This window comes from Nerophis ophidion, linkage group LG17 (assembly GCF_033978795.1).
Source record: "Nerophis ophidion isolate RoL-2023_Sa linkage group LG17, RoL_Noph_v1.0, whole genome shotgun sequence".
Taxonomy (NCBI): domain Eukaryota; kingdom Metazoa; phylum Chordata; class Actinopteri; order Syngnathiformes; family Syngnathidae; genus Nerophis; species Nerophis ophidion.
The window spans coordinates 34991019-35017372 of NC_084627.1; the positions used below are offsets into that span (position 1 = coordinate 34991019).

General features: G+C 40.2%; 1 protein-coding gene across 3 annotated transcripts in view; it reads left to right on the top strand.

Moving 5' to 3' along the window:
* Window positions 1-893: 893 nt before the first annotated feature.
* The window catches only part of pam (peptidylglycine alpha-amidating monooxygenase), a 77599-nt gene continuing 52138 nt past the window's right edge, over window positions 894-26354 (top strand). For 2 of the 3 annotated variants that reach the window (XM_061876821.1, XM_061876823.1), the window contains exons 1-7: window positions 894-1016; window positions 1452-1582; window positions 13564-13685; window positions 13757-13865; window positions 17951-18074; window positions 21028-21085; window positions 22836-22923. In XM_061876821.1, the coding sequence (XP_061732805.1) occupies window positions 13777-13865; window positions 17951-18074; window positions 21028-21085; window positions 22836-22923 (359 nt within the window). In that variant the 5' untranslated portion in view covers window positions 894-1016; window positions 1452-1582; window positions 13564-13685; window positions 13757-13776. Of the gene's footprint in view, window positions 1017-1451; window positions 1583-11383; window positions 11498-13563; window positions 13686-13756; window positions 13866-17950; window positions 18075-21027; window positions 21086-22835; window positions 22924-26354 lie in introns of those variants that run through there. The other variant, XM_061876822.1, reaches the window with a different exon arrangement.

Consider the following 26354-nt stretch of genomic DNA (forward strand, 5'->3'; position numbering starts at 1 on the left):
ATCTTTTTTTCCAAATAGTTCAAGAAACACCATTACAAATGAGCAATATTTTGCACTGTTATACAATTTAATAAATGAGAAACTGGAATCAGATCAAAGCATTTTTGGTTAAAAAAAAGAGATAAAGAAGTAAAATACAGCACTATGTCATCAGTGTCTGATTTATTAAATTGTATAACAGTGCAAAATATTGCTCATTTGTAGTGGTCTTTCTTGAACTATTTGGAAAAAAAAAGGATATAAAAATACCTAAAAACGTGTTGAAAAATTAACAAGTGATTCAATTATAAATAAAGATTTCTACACATAAAAGTAATCATCAACTTAAAATGCCCTCTCTGGGGATTGCAAATCTGTATTCATGAACTTAATTCTAAACATCCATCCATCCATTTTCTACCGCTTATTCCCTTTTGGGGTCGCGGGGGGTGCTGGCGCCTATCTCAGCTACAATCGGGCGGAAGGCGGGGTACACCCTGGACAAGTCACCACCTCATCGCAGTAATTCCAAACATATCTTCACAAAAAAATAAATCTTTAACATCAATATTTATGGTACATGTCCACAAAAAATCCAGCCGTCAACACTGAATATTGCATTGTTGCATTTCTTTTCACAGTTTCTAAATTTACATTCATATTTTGTTGAAGTATTATTCAATAAATATATTTATAAAGGATTTTTGACTTGTTGCTATTTTTAGAATATCCATCCATTTTCTACCGCTTATTCCCTTTTGGGGTCGCGGGGATTTTTAGAATAAAGAAAAAAAATCTCACGTACCCCATGGCATACCTTCAAGTACCCCCAGAGGTACGCGTACCCCCATTTGAGAACCACTGATGTAGACAACCCCAGAAAAAGAAAGAGTCCTGCGTAAGGATATTCTCCTTTTATTTTGAAAAGGCAAGAACCAGGAAGGAAGTGTTCGTGTGACTGACAAAATAGTCCGTAAACACAACCGGAGGAGCAGTCATAATACGTAGAAAGGAGGACGCTCAACTACATCCAACAGGTAATATACATACAAACCATTTTTATAAAACACATTTTAAGTATTACGTAAAACCTAATTAAACATGTACATTTGTTTAGCAACCTTATAAATGACACCTCCAAATCAAACTGATTCGCGTTGACCCTGTCAAATACTACTCATCCATATCGTCAATTTATTACACCTTGAGTGATTAGTAATCTATTTTAGGATCATATTCTAGTTACCTGTTCATAGTCTTTCTGCTACATTGAATTAATAATTATTAATGCACTAGGGTGTTTTTATTTTTTATAACACATTTAATAAATAATTTTTCTATACAACTGGTTAGGTTGCTTGTAAGTGGTGTTTTAAATGGTTTCGTGGGTTTGCCGAATGCCATCGTGTGTGTGGGTGGAGACGTGGAGAACGTGCTGTGGTCCATTGTCAGACTCAGCCCTGTTTCCATAGTTTCCTCCCGTCGTCTTCCATTGGACTGTGACGTCAGAGCATCACCCCCCCGCTCCCTGTCACTGAGTACTGGGATGAGTCACTGAGGGACTCATAGGGATCTCTACCATCACCATCATCCTAATTACACGGTAAGGCTCACGTCACAGCTGACGATTAAAACCAAGTAAACACGTACGCATTTGTTTGCGTTAGTTAGTGATAGGAAGGCAATAATACTTGCACTGTTGCATCTGAGGACTGTTGTTGACGTGTTAAGGTTGGCAATGGTGCTAAAAAAAAAGGGCATCAGGATCTGTGTGCCTCTGTCGGGGTGTTCATTGCTTACAATACAAACCCCGTTTCCATATGAGTTGGGAAATTGTGTTAGATGTAAATATAAACGGAATACAATGATTTGCAAATCCTTTTCAACCCATATTCAGTTAAATGCTCTACAAAGACAAAATATTTGATGTTCAAACTCATAAACCTTATTTTTTTTGCAAATTATAATTAGCTTTGAATTTCATGGCTGCAACACTTGCCAAAGTAGTCGGGAAAGGGCATGTTCACCACTGCGTTACATCACCTTTTCTTTTAACAACACTCAATAAACGTTTGGGAACTGAGGAAACTAATTGTTGATGCTTTGAAAGTGGAATTCTTTCCCATTCTTGTTTTGTGTAGAGCTTCAGTCATTCAACAGTCCAAAGTCTCTGCTGTCGTATTTTACGCTTCATAATGCACCACACATTTCAGGTTGGAGACAGGTATGGACTGCAGGCGGGCCAGGAAAGTACCCGCACTCTTTTTTTTACGAAGCCACACTGTTGTAACACGTACTGAATGTGGTTTTGCATTGTCTTGCTGAAATAAGCAGGGGCTTCCATGATGAAGACGGAGCTTAGATCGCAGCATATGTTGTTCCAAAACCTGTATGTACCTTTCAGCATTAATGGTGCCTTCACAAATGTGTAAGTTACTCATGCCTTGGGCACTAATGCACCCCCATACCATCACAGATGCTGGCTTTTGAACTTTGCGTCGATAACAGACTGGATGGTTCGCTTCCCCTTCGGTCCGGATGACACAATGTCGAATATTTCCAAAAACAATTTGAAATGTGAACTCGTCAGACCACAGAACCCTTTTCCACTTCGCGTCAGTCCATCTTAGATGATCTTGGGCCCAGAGAAGCCTGCGGCGTTTCTGGATGTTGTTGATAAATGGCTTTCGCTTCGCATAGTAGAGTTTTAACTTGCACTTACAGATGTAGCGACGAACTGTAATTAGTGACAGTGGTTTTCCGAAGTGTTCCTGAGCCCATGTGGTGATATCCTTTAGAGATTGATGTGGGTTTTTGATACAGTGGCGTCTGAGGGATCGAAGGTCACGGTCATTCAATGTTGGTTTCCGGCCATGGAGTGATTTCTTCAGATTCTCTGAACCTTTTGATGATATTATGGACCATAGATGTTGAAATCCCTTAATTTCTTGCAATTACACTTTAAGAAACGTTGTCATTAAGCTGTTTGACTATTTGCTCACGCAGTTGTGGACAAAGGAGTGTACCTCGCTCCATCCTTTCTTGTGAAAGACTGAGCATTTTTCGGGAAGCTGTTTTTATACCCAATCATGGCACCCACCTGTTCCCAATTAGCCTGCACACCTGTGGGATGTTCCAAATAAGTGTTTGGTGAGCATTACTCAACTTTATCATTATTTATTGCCACCTTTCCCAACTTCTTTGTCATGTGTTGCTGGCATCAAATTTTAAAGTTAATGATTATTTGCACAAAAAAATGGTTTATCAGTTTGAACATCAAATATGTTGTCTTTGTAACATATTCAACTGAATATGGGTTAAATATGATTTGCAAATCATTGTATTCCGTTTATATTTACATCCAACACAATTTCTCAACTCATATGGAAACTGGGTTTGTAGATAGATAGATAGATAGATAGTAATTTATTGATTCCTTCAGAAAAATTTTAATTCCAGCAGCAATGTACAGAGTTTAAAAAGTAAATAATGGTGGTATACATGGAAAAAAAAATAGAAAAATGTTACAATAAGAATAAAAATAAAAAGCAACAATGGGAATACAAATAAAACAGTAAAATAAGAATATAACAAGAGAAACTAGGCAGTAGTGACCATGTTATGAAAAAGTATTGCACTATTATTGTTTTGTATCCCCTGTCATCCTAGTACCCCCCGCCCCCCACCTCAGAGAGGAGTTGTACAGTGTAATGGAATGATTATTTGCACAATGTAATCTTCAAGCATTTGTTGCAAGCGGTTAAGTCTGCATTATTATTTTGAAATATGCAAAACATTTTCAAAAGTACTTTTACTGACATCTTTTACATTTTGTAAACACACAAACCACACATTCAAAATGATTTCCTTTAAAGAACAAACATTATTATAGATAACAACACTGTTTGATGTAGTGTTGACCCAATACCAATATTTTGGTACCAGTACCAAAATTATTTCGGTGCTTTTCAGTACTTTTATGATACTTTCTATATAAAGGGGGCCACAAAAAATGGCATAATTGAAATCATACAGTACATAGCGCTGGGTGATATATCGATATATTAATATACTCGATATATAACAGGTTTGTCTCTGTGAGATATAGAAAATGAGTATATGTGATATTTGAGTATATGTTCTCAGGCAGTTGCTTTTAGCTGCGGGCATTACACTGCATGTGTTTCCCACTCTTTCTTGTCTCTCCTTCTCATAGAGACATAAACAAGCGCACCTTCTTACACACGTCACATACTGTCACGCGTGCAACGTCACACGCCCTCCCCGAGCAGAGAGGTAGCTACATGGGTAACATTTGCTGTGATGCTAATGGTGCGTTGTGAGTGGTAATACGAGAGAGGTGTGAATCTGGTAACAAATGGAGGAAGAATTAATTCCAAAGAAAAACAGCACGGGGTGCATCGTTTAGCGGTGGTTTGGCTTCAAGCGGGAATATGTTGAACAATTACATGGCAAAAGCGTTTCTACAAAATGTAGCACCACTGCTAATTTGTAGCATCATTTGAAAAGTAACCCGCTAGAGAATGAAGAGTGCTTGAAACTGCATGTCAACATCTCCGTTCGGTGCCATACCAACAAAATATCAAAGCAACAATTTCCAGATCAACACCGTATGAAAAAAAATAGTCAACAACAGAAGGATATAACGTCCTCAGGAACCTACCACAGAAGGAAGGACATACACTATTTGATTTCCTATAATGCAGCTCATTTTTATTTGACAGTTTTTGAAATATCTTGTGTGACATAATGCACAAAAGTTCACTTTATTTGTTTTAAACTATTGTTGTTGCGTTCTGTACAAAAAGTGCACTTTGATTTAGTGTTGTTTTGGTATGACATCCTAGTGACATGCACAAAAGTGCACCAGTAGCTTGTTTTAAAATGTCTCCGACAATCTTGCACATTCTGTTTTGGAAATTACATAAATGTTTGTGCCATTGCTTAATAACTTTAATAAATACACTTTTGGTCAATTGACTTAGTTGTTAATTCCCTCTCTCCATGAAAGTTTAAAATGAGCATATATCAATGCAGTATAAACAAGAATGTCTTAATGTAGACACATAGAATCATCATACAGCTGTCATTTTATGCAGCAAGTGTTCAATCAAGGCTAAGGCAAAATATTTTGATATATATCGTGACATGGTCCAAAAATATCGAGATATTAATAAAAGGCCATATCGCCCAGCCCTAACAGTACATTAAACATATGATTTTTATTGCAAGTTTGTCCTTAAATGAAATAGTGAACATACAAGACAACTTTTTATTTGTAAGGAAACAAACAAAGGCTCCTAATTATTCTGCTGATGTACAGTATGCAGTAACATCCCATTTATCCATTTTCTACCGCTTGTCCCGTTCAGCCTATCTCAGCTGCATTTGGGCGGAAGGCATGTTACACCCTGGACAAGTCGCAACCTCATCGCAGGGCCAACACAGATAGACAGACAACATTCACACTCACATTCACAAACCAGAGCCAATTTAGTGTTGCCAATCAACCTATCGCCAGGTACATGTTATTGGAGGTGGGTGGAAGCCGTAGTACCTGGAGGGAACCCACGCAGTCATGGGGAGAACATGCAAACTCCACACAGAAAGATCTCGAGCGCAGGGTCGAACCAAGGACTTTCATATTGTGAGACAAATGCACTAACCCCTGCTGACGTATGCATTAACATATTGTGTAATTTCCATTCTATTATTTTGTCAAAATTACTTAGGACAAGTTTTAGAAAATGAATTATGGTACTTTAAAGAGGCGGTTTAGTACTGAATATGATTCTTTAGTATCCCGATACTATACTAATACCAGTATACCATACAACTAGGGCTGCAACTAACGATTAATTTGATAATCGATTAATCTGTCGATTATTACTCCGATTAATCGATTAATAATTGGACAAACTACATTTCTATCCTTTCCAATACTTTATTTTAAAAAACAGCATACTGGCACCATGTCCTTTCGACTTGGCAAATAATTGATTGATTGATTGATACTTTTATTAGTAGTATAAAACAAGGTAAGTGTTACAAAAATGTTTTTTTTTTTAAATAAAGTGCACCATTGTCATGCACAATAGCAATAATTTTGCTTAGGGGAATTTCAAACCTGTCTACTACCTATTCCAACTATTCTGCAATGTTGGATGCTGAATGTCTTTCCTCTAGTGGCATGGTTGTAAGGCAGATTGACTCCCTGTTCCATTCATCTCCAATGTAATGGCATGTATTGCCGAGGTAGGCTTCCGTTGATACACTTGTCCACACATCAGTAGTGAGAGCAATTTGCTCTGGGTGGCTTTTATGTCAGTCTAAATTTCTTGGAATGTCTGCTCGTACTTCCTCTCCATCAGTTTGGTAAAATGGGTCCTTGATGGAAGAGTGTAACCAGGGTTGAGGACATGAATCATTTGTCTAAAACCATCATCCTCCTCCATTGATAGTGGCCTTATGTCAGTTGCCAACATATTCAGGATAGCATCAGTCAATGCAGCCGCTTGCTGTGGTGCGCAGACCTTCCTTTGTACCAAGTCGCTAATGCTGCCTTGTTTCTTTCTGAAATGAGAGAAACCATATTATGAACGTACATAATAGCATCATTTACATGTAACTCAATATATACCCAGTTGATTTTATTAATCATTTCTGACGTAAAAGGCAAATACGCCTCCACATAAAAAAAAAAAACCCAGCTAAATTAAATAAATGGACTTTGGAGTTCCAGAATACACCAATAATAACACACACATGTATCTCATCAGATCACAACTGGGTCAGATAACATACATGTATCTGTTGTGAATAATAATGGATTCATTTTAGGCTGCCTCTGAATAATAGCATGAAATATTCCAGCACCTTCATAACGTTTAGTTATACTAAAGCGTCACTCAAATCTAAATAGATTTATATGGCCTTATGGGGCCCGGCTACATCGATCCATTATGAAACCAACCTGAGATATTTCTGTCGGTTACGCTTATTTCCAAATTGGTAACCATGCGTTTTCTCTCTCAAAACAGAGTCAAATGTGCCGGAGACACATTATCAGGCCCGCGTCGCAAGAAAGGGATAATGTTAACGTTACTCAGAAAAAAAGAGCTGCCGTGCTTTACTGATGAATGCCTGTTGCAACTCATAACAACAATTAAGTCATCGCACTCTGCAAAACTTCCTAACACTCTGAAAGTTAATACGCAACAGTTGCTGCAGCGCTGCCTTAAAAAAAATGTCCTCGTTAACAAAAGATTCAAAACACAAAACACGGACACAACGGATCAATGTACTCGGACTATGGACTTAAAGTTACGTACCGTGAGTTCCCTTCATCCATGGCTCCCACATGTCTCCGCTTCAGGTGCTCCCGAAGCAATATTGTCCTTCCGTGCCACGCGAGGTCCATGCTGCACATTTTGCAGGAAACTTTTTTTATAATCGATTTAATCGATTAGTTGTTGCAGCCCTACATACAACCCCAGGTTAATGTACTTCAAATATGAATTAAATGTGCATATGAAATCAACACAAACATTATAAACAAAGTAATATGTCAGAAGCAAAATAATATAATTAAAAATGAATATGTATTTTTAAACACCATGCCACAACACAAGCTTGTATGTGTGAAAACATGTGAATACTGTATACCGGTATATACATATACAGTTTTCGTCCTCGTCGTGGAACTGTGGACCAGCTCTATACTCTCGGCAGGATCCTTGAGGGTGCATGGGAGTTTGCACAAACAGTGTACATGTGCTTTGTGGACTTGGAGAAGGCATTCGACCGTGTCCCTCGGGAAGTCCTGTGGGGAGTGCTCAGAGAGTATGGGGTGTCGGACTGTCTGATTGTGGCGGTCCGCTCCCTGTATGATCAGTGCCAGAGCTTTGTCCGCATTGCCGGCAGTAAGTCGGCCCCGTTTCCAGTGAGAGTTGGACTCCGCCAAGGCTGCCCTTTGTCACCGATTCTGTTCATAACTTTTATGGACAGAATTTCTAGGCGCAGTCAGGGCGTTGAGGATATCTGGTTTAGTGGCTGCAGGATTAGGTCCTTATAACTTCATCTGGCCAAGATGTTCAGCTCTTACTGGATCGGTTCGCAGCCGAGTGTGAAGCGACTGGGATGAGAATCAGCACCTCCAAGTCCGAGTCCATGGTTCTCGCCCGGAAAAAGGGTTGGGGAGGAGATTTTGCCCCAAGTGGAGGAGTTCAAGTACCTCGGAGTCTTGTTCACGAGTGAGGGAAGAGTGGATTGTGAGATCGACAGGCGGATCGGTGTGGCGTCTTCAGTAATGCGGACGCTGTATCGATCCGTTGTGGTGAAGAAGGAGCTGAGCCGGAAGGCAAAGCTCTCAATTTACCGGTCTATCTACGTTCCCGTCCTCACCTATAGTCATGAGCTTTGGGTCATGACTGAAAGGACAACATCACGGATACAAGCGGCCGAAATTAGTTTCTTCCGCCGGGTGGCGGGTCTCTCCCTTACAGATAGGGTGAGAAGCTCTGCCATCCGGGAGGAGCTCAAAGTAAATCCTCTGCTCCTCCACATCAAGAGGAGCCAGATGAGGTGGTTCGGGCATCTGGTCAGGATGCCACCCGAACGCCTCCCTAGGGAGGTCTTTCGGGCACGTCCGACCGGTAGGAGGCCACGGGGAAGACCCAGGACACTTTGGGAAGACTATCTCTCCCGGCTGGCCTGGGAACGCTTCGGGATCCCTCGGGAGGAGCTGGACGAAGTGGCTGGTGAGAGGGAAGTCTGGGCTTCCCTGCTTAGGCTGCTGCCCCCGCGACCCGACCTCAGATAAGCGGAAGAAAATGTATATATATATATATATATATATATATATATATATATATATATATATATATATATATATATATATATATAGTCAAGGGTTCTGTGGTTTAACCGTTATACAGTCAGTGCTCAATACCGGAGTACAGCGGAATGTAGTTAGGTCAGGAAAAAACACAGAGGCTCTTTCATCCCTACTAGCCTGTTTTGCAGGTTTCCCTGCTCTTCAAATCCCTGAAGACCAGGGAAACCTGCAAAACAGGCTAGGAGGGATGAAATAGCCTCTGTTTTTTTTCCTGACCTAACATATATTCCGCTCTTCATCGGTATTGAAACTACAGAAACCTCGACTATATTTTTGCTCCAATATATAACTTGTTGAGCACTCTAGGACAACTCGTTATGGAAAACATCAACATTGGCTACTCCACCAAAAACATACCACTACTATTAAGGGAAGAATACCAGCAGAAACTAAATGAACATCCCCTGAAGAGCAGAGAAACCTGCGAAACAGGCTAGTAGGGATTTTCCTGACCTAACGTATATTTATATATAGATATGTATGTATGTATGTACAGTATATGTAATATACATGGTAATTGTAGATGCGGACAGACTCCCCGCAATCATGTTTCTTGTTCCGGACACACAATTTCGCAAATTTTTTCCCTCGCGCACTAATTGACTGAAAGAGCAAGTACTTTACGTCACGTTATCGATGGGAACATGTATTTTTAGACAATTTGATTTGCCTGAGCAGCGAGGAGACCCCAAGGGTAACAAGTAGTAGAAAATAGATTGATGAATGGGCAAGAAAGGACAGACTAAAAAATAAGGATAAAAAAAAAAAAAAAATGTTTTCAGACCAGGTTTAGGACGCTGGCGGGCCGTATCCAGGGACCACTGGCCTACGTCCTTCACTCACTCCAAATAGTGCCACAATCTTAGTTCATTCTATGTCACTTCCCGTGTGGATTTTTGCAGATTCTTACTCTTTGGTCTCTACTGGCTTCTTATTATCAAACACCGCATCAACTACTTGATCCTCCTCTATACATTCAAGGCTATAAACAACCTTGCCCCTCCATACCTATCTGATCTTCTACACATCAACATTCCATTCCTTCTCCGCCAACCTGACCGTCCCCTCAGCCCGCTGGTCCACCATGGGGTTAAGAGCCTTTAGCCAATCTGCACGTAACCTCTAGAACTCCCTCGCCCCCGACATCAGGGACATTCACGCTATCATCATTTTTCCAACTTAACCTCAAGCGCAAAAATACAAATATATACTAATAAATTGTTAGAAAGGCTTCACGGTGGCAGAGGGGTTAGTGCGTCTGCCTCACAATATGAAGTTCCTGCAGTCCTGGGTTCAAATCCAGGCTCGGGATCTTTCTGTGTGGAGTTTGCATGTCCTCCCCGTGAATGCGTGGGTTCCCTCCGGGTACTCCGGCTTCCTCCCACTTCCAAAGACATGCACCTGGGGATAGGTTGATTGGCAACAGTAAATTGGCCCTAGTGTGTGAATGTGAGTGTGAATGTTGTCTGTCTATCTGTGTTGGCCCTGCGATGAGGTGGCGACTTGTCCAGGGTGTACACTGCCTTCCGCCCGATTGTAGCTGAGATAGGCACCAGCGCCCCCCGCCACCCCAAAAGGGAATAAGCGGTAGAAAATGGATGGATGGATGGAAATTGTTAGAAATTCCAGCTAATTAGATTAACAGAATAACAATGTCAATCAATAATGAATATTTTTGTATAAAACAATATTTTTACACAATTAACAACTGGGACACTTCCTCAACTTGCGTGCCTTCTTGGCAATGTCAGTGTTGCGTTTTGTCAGATGCTCATTGATGTACAGTGATGTTTGTTCCTTTTAGTTTGACGCCCTGCTTCCGAAAAGCCACTTTGTTGTTTTATTAGGCGAACTTTAGGATGATGACGGTTGTGGCATTATGCCTGCTCGACATTCGAATGCATGTTTTGGTGTTTTTGACATCCACATTTACCCCCTTTAATTGCAGAAAGTTGGCCACCAGTTGCACTTTTGAAGCAGTAGCATCTTGTCCTCTTCTTCTGTTATCAGCTGCTCCACCATTAGAGGCCTACTGAAATTAGATTTTCTTATTTAAACTGGGATAGCAGATCCATTCTATCTTGATCATTTCGCGATATTGCCATATTTTTGCTGTAAGGAATTAGTAGAGAACATCGACGATAAAGTTCGCAACTTTTGGTCGCTAATAAAAAAGCCTTGCCTTTACCGGAAGTCGCAGACGTTGTGCGCGTGACGTCACTGGTTGTAGGGCTCCTCACATCCTCACACAGTAAGAGCAATTCGGACCGAGAAAGCGACAATTTCCCCATTAATTTGAGCAAGGATGAAAGATTTGTGGATGAGGATATTGATAATGAAGGACTGGAAAAAAAAGTTTAAAAAAAACAAAAAAAAAACAGGCGAGGGCAAGTGAGAGCGATTCAGATGTTTTTAGACACATTTACTTGGATAATTCTGGAAAATTCCTTATCTGCTATTGTGTTGCTAGTGTTTTAGTGAGATTAAATAGTACCTGAAGTCGGAGGGGTGTGGCCACGGGTGTCTTGACGCCAAAGTCTCTGAGGGAAGTCACGCAGCTGCATGGACGGCGCAAGCTTCGCTGATCTCCGCTGATCTCCGGTAAGAGGCGACTTTATACCTCAATTTTCTCACCGAAAACTGCCGGTAGACATATAGTCGGGATCCATGTTCGCTTGACCACTCTGATCCATAGTAAAGCTTCACCTCCGGGAATTTTAAACAAGGAAACACCGGCTGTGTTTGTGTGGCTAAAGGCTGAAGCTTCCCACCTCCATCTTTCTACTTTTACTTCTCCATTATTAATTGAACAAATTGCAAAAGATTCAGCAACACAAAAGTCCAGAAAACTGTGTAATTATACGATTAAAGCAGGCTACTTATAGCTTGGATCGGGCTGGAAAATAATGTCCACTACAACCCGAGACGTCAAACGCACCCGTCATCATACGCGTCATCATACCGCGACGTTTTCAACATGACACTTTGCGAGAAATTTAAAATTGCAATTTAGTAAACTAAAAAGGCCGTATTGGCATGTGTTGCAATGTTAATATTTCATCATTGATATATAAACTATCAGACTGCATGGTCGGTTGTAGTGGGTTTCAGTAGGCCTTTAGGCATGCATGTTATTTGAAAGCCAGTCATAATTGTTTTTGCGGACTGCGTATTTTACTTCCTGAATCTGACAGATCATTTGAGAAGTAATGTGAACCCTTTCATCTTTTTGCTTCTTAAAACTTTCACTTTTTCCTCTAGTCAAATCACTTTTCTTTTCAGTCCATCCATTTGTTTACGGCGTGTTGCAACATCCTTCCTCACTTTCTTTTTTCAATTCCTGTCCTTCCTCCCAGGAAGTGCCATCTCTATCGTTGCTATAGCTTGGTTAATATGCAGGTCATGGCATGTAAATGGAGCGTTGTTGGCGGGTTTTAGATGTTTTAGAGATGACTCCCTATTACCCAGTTGCCTCTTGCTAACAGTTTTTAACTACCGCATTTCCTTGAATAGCCGCCGGGGCGCTAATTAATTTAAAACCTCTTCTCACTCCTGCGCTTATTCAAAGCATGCGGTAAAAGTAAGCAGGCACTAATAATTTTAAAACCTCTTCTCACCCCTGCGCTTACCAATGGCATGCAGTAAAAAATTGAGTGTGATTAAAAAAAAATATATATTCTGCGGCCACTGCTCTACAACATGTCATCGCGCCCACCTTTAAACCATGCTATCTGCGTGCCGGCTGGCCGTATGCATTTCGCTGTTTCTCATACAAGATTGCAATGCAATCAACAGCCATACCGTTTACACTGATGGTTGTGATATAAAGAACTTAAACACTCTCTCTAATATGCGCCACACTCTGTGAACCCACACCAAACAAGAATAACAATCACAATTCGGGAGAACATTGGTTCTGTAACACATTATAAACGCAACATAAGAATTACTCAGAATGCCGTGCATCCATGACTCTTGGCTATATTATACACGCGCACCCAACCCTGCCCACCTCAACCGACGCACGGAGAGGGGGGGCTGGGTTTGGTGCTAGCAGGGTGTATAATATAGCCAAGAGTCATGGATGCACGGCATTCAGGGTAATTCTTATGCTGCGTTTATAATGTGTTACAGAGCCGATGTTCTCCCCAAATGTTTTTGTTATTCTTGTTTGGTGTGGGTTCACAGAGTGTGGCTATATTAGTAACAGTGTCAAAGTTGTTTTATATCACAACCATCAGCGTGATCTGTATGGCTGTGGAACAAGGACCCTGGTTTACACAAAGTACAAGCGAAGAAAACTCCTCCGCCATTTTGAAAATGACGAGAGGGGAAGTGTCGCTCGTGACGTCACGAATTCGACTCTGCGGTAAAAGTAAGCATGCGCAAATATATTTGGGGAGCGAGTTTGACCCGGCAGTAATTCAAGGCAGGCGCATGTTACATGCCCGGCGGCTATTCAAGGAAATACAGTATCTGGAATATGCAGAAAAAAGAAAGGTGTGTTTTCTTGTCTCACATAAGGATTGTGAACGATTGGCCAATTCCCCCAAAAAAGGGCAACTCCCTTTTTAAATGCACATCGTTAAAATTCCTCTCATGTCAATGATGAATGTGTGTACATTTCTGACCTCAAATGTAAATTTGGCACTTTGCTTTGTTGGCAGTTGTTCCAGACTTGCTATTGGTAGAGCCCCAGTCAACATTTGAACATGCCAACGGAGTGAAGCCCCCTCTCAAAAACAACCTTCATCCGTGGGCTCTTAACCCAAACTGGGCAAAAAAGCAGGTGTGGCAGACTCTCTCTCTTACAGTTTCACCCACAGGTCAGGGACACTAACGTCTGTTCCCTATTTACAGGTGTTTGAACCACTTCCACAATGGGCCGTCCTCCAATTTATATGATACTCTTCGCAATCTTTCATCACAGTCATGGCCTGGAAACAAACCTACTTTACAGGTCCAAAAGGTAGGAAAGAAATTGTTGTTCCAGATATCTTTTTATTTCTTTCTACCGATCACCCCTTGTTTGTGAATGAGTGTTTTATAGCCATATAATCTGTTTCCATGGACATTAAAGGCATACTTGCCAACCCTCACGATTTTCCCGGGAGACTCCCAAATTTCAGTGCTCCTCCCAAAAATCTCCCGGGGCAAACATTCTCCCGAATTTCTCCCGATTTTCACCCGGACAACAATATTGCCTTTAGCGTCCTCTACAACCTGTCCTCACGTCCGCTTTTCCTCCATACAAACAGCGTGCCAGCCCAGTCTCGTAAAATATCCAAATTTCACACACACACACACACACACACACACACACACACACACACACACACACACACACACACGAGAGAATATAAAGTATACTTGATCAACAGCCATACAGGTCACACTGAGGGTGGCCGTATAAACAACTTTAACACTGTTACAAATATGCGCCACTCTGTTAACCCACACCAAACAAGAATGACTAACACATTTCGGGAGAACATCCGCACTGTAACACAACATAAACACAACAGAACAAATACCCAGGACCCCTTGCAGCACTAACTCTTCCGGGGCGCTACAATATATATCCCCTCGCTACTCCTCAACCCCCCCGTTACCTCGCCCCCCACCCGCCATCTTCCGAATTCGGAGGTCTCAAGGTTGGCAAGTATGATTAAAGGTGCCATATGTAGTAATGTGTCCAGAAATGGGACTGCAATCATGATCAAAATTCTGTAGTCCCCTCCCACTCTTCATGACTGAGGTTACCAGATACGAATCCGAATCTTACTCTAAAGAACTTCAAATGGCAATCGACGAGTCCTACGCTGTAGGTTTCTCTTGTTTATGCTTTTTGCAAGATGGTTTGCCAAGTAGTTATGACACATTTTACTGATGTCGATTAGCCAAATGTATTTGTAAAGTTCCGCAACAATATGTTCGTCGGGAGTCGGGACGGATTGTTGGCACTACCGTGCTAAAATGTGTAGTTCGTAGCATGGACCACCATCGAAATAATTATATATTAATAATATCCATCCGTCCATCTTCTTACGCTTATCCGAGGTCAGGTCGCGGGGGCAGCAGCCTAAGTAGGGAAGCCCAGACTTCCCTCTCACCAGGCACTTTGTGCCATTGTTCCCGGGGGATCCCGAGGCGTTCCCAGGCCAGCCGGGAGACATAGTCTTTCCAACGTGTCCTGGGTCTTCCCCGTGGCCTCCTACCGGTCCGACGTGCCCTAAGCACCTCCCTATTGATAATATATATATTATATATCGCATAGGCCTACTTTGATGGCTAGCCAAGGCCAACAGTAAAATTACCGCCACATTTCGTTCAGCAGAGGAGTAGGAAGTAGCAGAGCTTATTTCTTAAAATCCTACCCTTTTCAGTCTCATAACATATTCTAACACAATTGTTTGTTCACTTCCTGTTTCAATCCGTAACACAAACACATTGATACATAAATAAATACATGACTGAATAAATGATAACTAAGATTCTCATAAATAAACAGTTAAATAAGTTGTGATCTATGAAATTAAATGAATGAGATTCGATTTTTTTCCGATAAAATTCAGATTGTTTAGCACTTTGCAGACTCTCAGAGTTCAAAGTAAAGCGTTTTTTAAACTGGATCACATTAGCATATTGTTTGACTTCGCTTAATCCATTCCATGATTGAATTCTACATACTTATAAACAAAAAGTCTAAGTAATGTATGTGCATACAAATGCTTGAAATAATTAAATAATTTTCCCTCAGGATATATTTTTCCTTTTCTCCTTTCCTGAGTTTATTAACATAATACACATTTAAAAAAAAAAGGGAAAACGATTTTGTGACGATAAATATCAATGTAATCATTGGCGTATCGACTAGATACACTCTTGTACTTGTTATCATTGGAATAGAATAGAATAGAATAGAAAGTACTTTATTGATCCCTGGGGGGAAATTCAGCACCACAGTTCGCTCACAATAAACAATAATAGTAATAAATAATATATGACATATATTATATATATAATGTATGAATAATATAAATATATTCTACATGTGTTCTACATTTAAGTGCAGTCAAGAAGGAACATATGCATTATACAGTCTGATGGCTGTCAGTATGAAGGACCTCCTGTGTTACATTGGATGTCAGGTGTAGATCCATCCAACCATGGCATTTGTTTACATTGAGGAACGCTAGCTTGTTGTTAGCGGTGAGCTATTGTATCCTCCTGCAGTGTGTAGTGAAGCATGTTTAGCTATTCCTCATCCTGCAGAGATGATACTTGGAGGCGAGGATTAGTGATTGAGAAGTAGCTAAAACATTGCCGACTGCGAATGGATGTTAGCCACTAGCTAGCCAGCTATGTTTTTAAGCACCACTTGTGTTATAACTACACCTTTATCATTAGTTTTTAAGTCAAAATATGGTTATTTTTCCTTTTCTGTCCACACACTGTGTCTGCTTGTATGTACTCCGTGATTGTGCGCTGCCGAACACGCTCCACTGCTCGTAAAATGTCAAAATCAATGTCACGACGTGATAATTAAAAATTCAAAAGACAGAATCGGTACTTTTTAGAGGCGATATAGTACCGTTTATGATTCATTAGTATCGCGGTTCTTTTTACTAGTACCATTATCCCGTACAACCCTAGTATATATGTATGTATATATGTATGTTTGAATATATGTATATGTATGTATGTATATATGTATGCATGTATATGTATACATAAATGAATATGTATACATATTTATAAATATACATGTATATATGTATGTATTAGAGATGCGCGTATAGGCAATTATATCATCCGCAACCGCATCACCAAAGTCGTCATCCACCCGCCGTCCACCCGAACCAACATTTTATCAGAACCGCATCCTCCTGCCACCCGTCCGCTGAAATACATCAGAGGTCGGCCACCTTTACCACTCACAGAGCTATTTAAACTCGTTTCACAGAGTAATGAAGACAATTGGAGCCGCTAACATTCTCGCGAATATCCAATTGGCGTTCATCCTGATGACAAGAATATAGGCATGCCGTCAAGCAATTGCCTTTTGACACCTTCAACAACATGTACGAACCGATTGTTAGTCCGCCAACATGTTGTGTGCAGCTTCCGCAAACACACGTACAAGATTGAAAGGCATACTGGGTGATTCAGAGTACACTGATGGTTGTGATATAAACAACTTTAACTTTTACTAATATGCGCCACGCTGTGAAGCCACACCAAACAAGATTGACAAACACATTTTGGGAGAACATCCCCACAGTAACACAACATAAACGCAACACAACAAATACCCAGAATCCTTTGTATCCGGGGTGAATATATTTTACGCCCCCGCACCTCCAACCCCGCCCACCTTACCGACGGGGGGGGGGTTGCTGCTAGTGGGGTGTATAAAATAGTCAGGAAACGTCATGGATACAAAGGAGTCTGGGTATTTGTTGTGTTGCGTTTATGTTGTGTTACTGGGAGGATGTTCTCCCGAAATGTGTTTGTCAATCTTGTTTGGTGTGGCTTCACAGCGTGGCGCGTATTACTAAGAGTGTTAAAATTGTTTATATCACAACCATTAGTGTACTCTGTGTAACCCAGTATGCCTTGCAGTCGTGTGCATGTTGCTGTGGAAGCCACACACAACTTGATGCTGGACTGACAAGCAGTTCGCACATGCTGTAGAAGGAGTCAAAGGCAATGGCTTCATAGCACGCCCTAATACTCATTAACTGGGTGACTGCCGGCAGTAATTCTAGAGAATATTAGCGTCTCCTATTGTCTTCTTCGCTTTGTGACACGGGTCTTAAATGGCTCTTTGAATGGCAAAGGATTCCGATCCCAGAACCATGTTTATCAAATATTTCCGGATGGTTCAACCGCCACCCGCCCGAATCTAATTAAAATCTATTTTTTCGTCATGTCACCCGCCCGGCCTGCGGTTTATCCGGGAATAGTAATCATAGTATGATTACTATGATTATAGTAATCATATTTGTTATTTACCTCTATGTAAATATTTGTTTGTGGTTTCTTGTTAAGGATTCAGGAAAGTGCCGGATCAGATCCCAGTGCCTGTTTTTCAAGGACAGATCAGCCACAAGTCTTAACAAACACTCCCAACTTTTCTATGGATCTTCGGATGCCTGGCGTCCTCCCAGCTGAGGTAGGTCTTTTATCTTTCAAACATAACGGTATATGCCTCTACCATGATGCTTTACTGCCTCACAAAGGTATAAAGAGTCCATTATTTGTATTATTGGTCCCATAATAAAGGTTAAATTCAGGTTAAAAAAAATTAAATAAAGGTTCTAAATTAATTTCTATTCCAGCAAATAAGTTTTGTGACAAAGCTCATAATTTATAATACACGTTTCCTGAGGTGGGTAGTAACACACTACATTTACTCCGTTCTGTTTACTGAAGTAATTTTTTATTTTTTTAATTTACTTGTCACAGTAATTTTGATGGAACATACTTTACATTTTTACTTGTATTTTTATAAAGAAGAAATGCTACTTTTACCCCGTTACATTGAGTTTAATTCCGATCGTTAGTTTTATTGACATCATAATTATTTATAATCTATTGATTAAGACTTGCATTTTGTCAGGAAGCTTTCTTACTGCTGGCATGTCACATGACTCCATAGGCGAGCTTGCCCGCCAATCTTGAACAAAACTAGTATGTTTCTTCATGTGACCATTTTAGTTATACATTATTCAACTTTTGAAAAAAATGCTTATTTTCAGCTAGAATAATAACACACAATAAGCCTAAATTTCCCCAAAGGAATGAATAAAGTTTTATAGAGCCAACAGAATGTACTAAAAACAACTACAGTACAGAAGTTTTCTAAAGTGATTAAATACAAAATGTATCTTGGAAAGCGACCACAGGCCGCAGAGGTCTTGGTTTCATGTTGGTGTTGAATATTTTCCTCCAGAGCGACATTGGTAGTTCACCTTGATTGTGCCTGTACTTCTGTGTCATGGTGTGGGTAGCTTCAGTAAGAAGTGTCACTCTAAACCAGGGGTCTCAAACTCAATTTACCTGGGGGCCACTGGATGTCTAGTCTGGGTGAGGCTCGGCCACAAGAAAAGATTTCTTAAAAAAAACATTTTTAAATGTCTTGATTTTTATTTTCAAAACAAAATAAAATCAAAATATAAATGAACGTAATGAGAATTAATGTGAGGCAATGCAAATTAAACAATAAAAAAAACCAAATAACAGTTTGAATTGGACCAGGTTATCTGGGACTGTTATTACTAACGGACAGGTGTCGCGGTGCGACTGCAGCCAGGCACGTAAGAAAACCCTCGTCTCCATGGCAACGTTTCTGTCGCTTTCACTTACGTTTGTATTTGCCGCTTTTCCACTAACGCAGGGGTAGGCAGCCCAGAATGTAGAAAGAGCCATTTTGGACCCAAATAACAAATATCGTCTTTGTCTGGAGCCAACCGGAGGGGTTTTGGGGGAGGGGGGTTTGCCGTTGAGTTTAAAGTTACAGTAGCACAATTAGCCCCGAATGGGCTAACATCACGGCCAATTTTCCCTCCAATTTTTCATATGTGTGAACACAAGCCAAAACTCCTTGAGCATTCAGTGGCGCACAGGTGAGCGACGGCAGACGTGCACTCTGTTATGCGCTTATCTTTTTATTTGCCGTGCACAGACGGGTGAGCAGTGTGCAATTGCGCTGGCACGTACCTTAGAGGGAACGTTGATCACGACTAACGTGTTACACGACCAATTCGCCCAGCGACTCTCTGTCGGAGTATCGGCGCTGGGGTCCAGCGCAACTACAGTTTTGTACTGTCGCTCGGTCCTTCGACGGAGTGCTTCGGAAGCTACAAGGCCGCTCGTCTCCCCGGCCTGGACTGTTCACAGTGGTGCTGGGGGAGGGAGGTTGAGCAGGAGGGCGAGCGAGAGAGGAAAAGCGCATGCAGGTCTAGTGGAAAAGCGGCAAAACGTTTCTCTGCTTGCATCACGCAAGTGACGTCAATGTTTGGCCCCTGAGAGCCATATATCACACCGTGATTGGTAGATTCCTTCACCTCCGCGCACAATGCTGTCAAGCGCCATTCATATAAAACTCGCGGGCCGCACTAACATTAAATTTTCATATTAAGGTTGGGGCCGCAAAATGACGTCTCCCGGGCCGCGAATGGCCCGCGGGCCGCGTGTCTGAAACCCCTGCTCTAAACAGTGATCGTCAACACTTGGGAGAACGGACTTCTAAAGTGTCTTCTTCCAGCTGCTTCTTCGTCGCACATACAAGCATCAGCTTCTCAATATTTCCTGGAATAAAAGTCGTTTTTTGGTGTTTTGCGGGCGCCAAAACTAACTCCTCCAGCTTCCATTCTGGCGACTAGTATCGCTAGGCTTGGACTTCCTCGCAAAGTCATCCGCTCGTCGGTCATTATACTGGTTATTTTGTCATTTCAATGAAAATCATCTGCTTCTTTTTCTTAGCACTGTCTTTCACACTCACTTTCTCAGTTCCTACAATTGGAAAACAAAAATATGTCAATGTGTAGCTCTAAGCTAATAAGTTAATCGAAAAAAAGCTCAGACACATCTCAAAATACTCACAGGGTGAGGTACTTGTAGGTTGAGTTACCACTGTATTTAATCCGCAAACAAAATCTGACTTTGTACTTAGTGGAAAAAAAACTTTTTGGCAAGAACATACTGTAGGTCTGAGGCTTCTTGTAGTTGGTCACCAGGGTTGCACACATCTCATAAGAAATGTGTCCTGTGTGTACTGTGTCTTCTTTACAGACAGTACTCTCGATCTTTGGGTTGGAATTCTTGTTGGTTTGTAGGGAATCAAATACATATTTCTCTATCAAATATAGATTTATTTATTATTTTTATCGTTTTTTCTGTTTTTGTTGTCATGTTGTCTTTGTTAAGGTAAAACTACCTCAAACAATCTAGACTTTTTATATTTTTGTAAGGAGTTCAAATACTTTTTTTTTTTATCTTATTGTATTCAGGAACAATAAATAATATACAACTGGAGTAATAGCAGCTAATTATATGAATTACATGTCAATGCAATAATTATCACTCACTTTCAATCCAATAATTGTATTCTTTTGTCATTTTAGTCGGACACTTACCTATGCATGGCTTTTCGTGTGCCAATTAGTCAAGCTGCATATGTAGGTAAGTATAATTGTTTTTGAAATTTAAATTCATGTTTCATTTCAAATGTTAACTAAAAGCCATTGTACTTTTGTTATAAACACATGTATGGTAGAAGCAAATCAATGTAAGTGAAAAATTAGTCCCTCAACACACAAGGCAGAGAACCAAGGTCATCCTGCCACACTTATGGATTAGGTTTATGGCAAGGTTAACTGAGTATACAAGACCTTGTAGGGTTTCAGTCAACCAACCTTGAAGCTATTAGTACAATACCTGCATTTTTAAGGATATTTAAGTAAAACACATTTAGCAAATTCCTATTATACTTTTATGTAATGATATTAAGGAGCTGGTGGATCTTGTACACCTTTCATACCTCCACATTACTCAGGTGCTCAATTATATTAAGGTCTGCACTGAAAAAAGTCAGTGTTCAAAAACAAGAAAAAAAAAATGAGGGGTATTTTTTTATCAAAGCAAAATTATCTGCCAATAGAACAAGAACATTTGGCTTGTCAAGACTTTCCAAAACAAGTAAAATTAGCTAATTTCAATGAACCCAAAAATACCTTAAAATAGGTATATTCTCACTAATAACAAGTGCACTTTTCTTGGTAAAAAAAAAAAATGAGACCCTTTTGCTCAATACGTTGAAAAATATTCTTAAATTAAGTAAATGCTAGTGACATTATCTTGACAAAATGATATGCGCTCGGAATTACATTTCTTGAAACCAGCAAACTTATACTAAAAACTAATTTATTGTTCTTAATGGAAAGGCAACAAGGCAACCGCTTGTTACTCTTGGGGTCTACTAGACGCTCAGGAAAATCATATTGTCTAAAAATGCATTTTTCCATCGATAACATAACATCATCGCACCACGTGCGTGCTCCTTCAGTCAATTACTGCGCATATATAGAGCCCGGCCCCCGGCCAAATTTTTTTTATTGTAATTTTGAAGAATTTATCTGAATGTGCATGAACTATTTCTGTTCAAAATTGTTTGAAATGTCACATGTTACATGTTTGAATAATAACGGTCAGTTTACTGTACTGTGCCAACTGGAAATGTCTTTTCTATTGTTTTGTTGAAAATAAAACAGCAAAGTCCACTTGGCTGTCATCTGTTTTAATTATGAGACACAACTGTGTCAAAGTCATGATTTTTTTTCATGCTTGAAATAAGAACCTATCACTTTACAAAAGTAGTTTTATACTTGTGAGTGTTAATGACACAGCTTTGCAACACTTGATATTCTAGTTTCAAGCATGTTTTACTCAAAATAAGTCATAAAATCTCAGCAACAAGCTGTAATATCTTACTGAGATAATTTAGGACCAAAATCCTTAAAACAAGTAAAACACTAACATAAAATCTGCTTAGTGAGAAGAATTATTTTATCAGACAGAAAATAAGCAAATATCACCCTTATTTGAGATATTTAATCTTACTTAGATTTCAGTTTTTGCACTGTGGTGAACTCATTCATTTATTATTCTAACTTGCAAACTTTGTTTAATTCTTATATCCTGTTTAGTTAGGCTGTCTACAGTAAATATTATTGTTTGCATGAGAACAGATGTTTAGTTCCTTCGTGATCAATGTTCTTTTGCATGTGGAAAATGGAAGAGATTTAATAAAAAAAATTTTTTCAAAGAAAACCATGTAAAAAAAATATATCATTTACTATAGAAAGTGCACAATACCTTTTATAAAACTTTCATATTACAGTGTATTATCTAACCTAGTGCCTTTCCTCCACAGTGGATTTCATGCCTCAGGCCACAATGAACACCGTCCATCACATGCTGTTATTTGGCTGCAAGACCCCTGTCTCCACCACCAACTACTGGTAATCTCTAATGTGTTTGTTTTTAATACAGTTGTACTCGGCTTACAAGTTGAATGGATTTTACGACGATGCTCATAACCCAAAATATTCTTATTTCAAATCAACGTTCCCCATTGAAATTAATTGAATTTTCATTATTTTGCTCTGGGCACCTCAAAAATTCACACTTTTAACATAAAATGTAGCATACTTTAAAATATAAAAAATTAACTTTTGGAAAAAAATATGTGTGAAATATACTTTTGGACCCCAACGCACAGAAGAAATAATAATAATAATAATGGGCGCACTCAAAAAGGAGTGACGGAAAACAACTAAAGATTCACAAAAAATGTGTGTAGAAACAGAAAATGCACACACAAAGTGTGACGAGGAAACAGTTAACACTACACGGCAATTTGCTAAGAGACGGTTTGTATACTGTGAGTTGAGTATTTGTAAACTGAGGTACCATTGTATTAATAGATCTGGCGGGCAGACCACTCTTGTTAACGGGGACGGCGTGGCTCAGTTGGTAGAGCGGTCGTGCCAGCAACCTGAGGGTTTCTGGTTCGATCCCCAGCTTCCGCCATCACAGTCATGACCGTTGAGCAAGACAGTTCACCCTTGCTCCTGATGGGTCGTGGTTAGGGCCTTGCATGGCAGCTTCCACCATCAGTGTGTGAATGGGTGAATGTGGAAATAGTGTCAAAGCGCTTTGAATACCGTCAAGGTAGAAAAGGGCTATACAAGAATAACCCGTTTACCATTTACATATTCCAAAGGGAATAAGAGGTAAAAAAATGGATGGGATGGATGGATGGATATTCCAAAGTACAAATGTTCTCTGCTGGGTTGAATATAAAGGTTTTTTTACTTTTTCGACCATTTCTATTAGCTCAGGCTTGAAAACTAAATAGATCATACAATATAATAACCAGTATTCCAAGTAATTTGCGCTGGTGCATTGTAACGACATTGTAAGCAAAGCTTAAAAAATGCATAAAGAAGAAGCAGAAGCAAGGGAACATAAAATTAGTTGATAGTTAATGAAAACGGCATTCAATATCAAACAAGATGTTCTTCAGCTGATCAAAAGTTGCAAGGAATTTATGGATTTTACCATCAACGGTCCGTAAAATCATCAAAAGGTTCAGAGAATCTGGAGAAATCCCTGCACTTAAGCGATGATATTACGGACCTTTGTCCCCTCAGGCGGTACTGCATCAAAAACCCGACATCAGTGGGTAAAGGATATCACCACATGGGCTCAGGAACACTTCATAAAACCACTGTCAGTAACTACAGTTGGCTGCTACATCTGTAAGTGCAAGTTAAAACTCTGCTATGCAAAGCAAAACCCATTTATCAACAACACCAAGGAACGTCGCTGGCCTCGCTGAGCCCGAGATCATCTAAGATGGACTGATGCAAAGTGGAAAAGTGTCTGTGGTCTGACGAGTCCACATTTCAAATTTTATTTGGAAACTGTGGACGTGGTGTCCTCCGGAACAAAGAGGAAAATAACCATCCGGATTGTTATAGGCGCAAAGTTCAAAAGCCAGCATCTGTGATGGTATGGGGGTGTATTAGTGTCCAAGGCATGGGTAACTTACACATCTGTGAAGGCAACATTAATGCTGAATGGTCCATACAGGTTTTGGAGCAACATATGTTGTCATCCAAGCAACGTTTTCATGGATGCCCCTGCTTATTTCAGCAAGACAATGCCGAGCCACGTGTTACAACAGCGTGGTTTCGTAGTAAAAGAGTGCGGGTACTTTCCTGGCTCGCCTGCAGTCCAGCCCTGTCTCCCATCAAAAATGTGTGTCGCATTATGAAGCGTAAAATATGACAGCTTCATAACGACTGAAGCTCTACATAAAACAAGAATGGGAAAGAATTCCACTTTCAAAGCTTCAACAATTAGTTTCCTCAGTTCCCAAACGTTTATTGAGTGTTGTTAAAAGAAAAGGTGATGTAACACAGAGGTGAACATTCCCTTTCCCAACTATTTTGGCACATGTTGCAGCCATGAAATTCTAAGTTAATTATTATTTGAAAAAAAAAATAAATAAAGTTTATGAGTTTGAACATCAAATATCTTGTTTTTGTAGTGCATTCAACTGAATATGGATTGAAAAGGATTTGTAAATCATTGTATTGCGATTATATTTACATCTAACACAATTTCCCAACTCATATGGAAACGGGGTTTGTATACTGTATCATATTCAACAAATAACACACCACAATCAAAAATGATAATTTATCTAAATAAATACCGATAATGCTTTATTTAGCATAAGATTGCAGCAGATTTTGAAAATGTCACAGAACTAGTTTAAACTAAATTTAAAAGCAATTTAGGCAATTCTGCTTTCCACTGTCTGAAAGGGAAAGTGCACCTCACAGTAAATTTCTACAGTGAACTGGTCTTACAAACATTTAACAAAATAAGACGGAACAGTAAGTCTAACCGAACATTACAATTTTTGCCATACTTTATAATTTCAATAATAACCTGCAGCCATACTTATTCAATATCACACACACACACACACACACACACGCATGCACGCACGCACGCACGCACGCACGCACGCACACGCACTCATGCACACACACAATCACACACCACACAAGTAGTAAAGTATCATTTGGACAGCAACAATTGGTTGCAATCCCAATGGACTACAATATGCTTATCTGTCACCATGAATTATTCAAGGAACCCCGTGGAGTACAAAAAGAGTTTAAAAAAGTCTTAAATCCGATAATTGGCATTTAAGACTTAAATTATTTACCATATCAAAATCTCACAAAAAGTCTGATACAAGCATGAAACGACTTAAAAATATACGACTGTTGTCCATCCATCCATTTTCTACTGTTTGTCCCTTTCGGAGTCACAGGGGGGTGCTGGAGCCCATCCCAGCTGCACTCGGGTGGAAGGCGGAGTACACCCTGGACAAGTTGCCACCTCATCACAGGGCCACCACAGATCGATCAATTAATCAATCAATGTTTCTTTACACAGCCCTAAATCATAAGTGTCTCAAAGGGCTGCACAAGCCACAACGACATCCGCGGTACAGAGCCCACATAAGGGCAAGGAGAAACTCACCCCAGTGAGACGTCGATTAAAATGACTATGAGAAACCTTGGAGAGGACCGCATATGTAGGCAACCCCGCCCCCCCCCCTCTGGGGGAGACCGAAAGCAATGGAAGTCGAGTGAGTCTAAAATAATATTGTGACAGTCCAGTCCATAGTGGCTCTAACATAATAGTGAGAGTCCAGTCCATAGTGGGGCCAGCAGGAGACCATCCCAAGCGGAGACGGGTCAGCAGCGCAGATAGACAGACAACATTCACACTCACATTCACACACTAGGGCCAATTTAGTGTTGCCAATCAACCTATCCCTAGGTGCATGTCTTTGGAGGTGTGA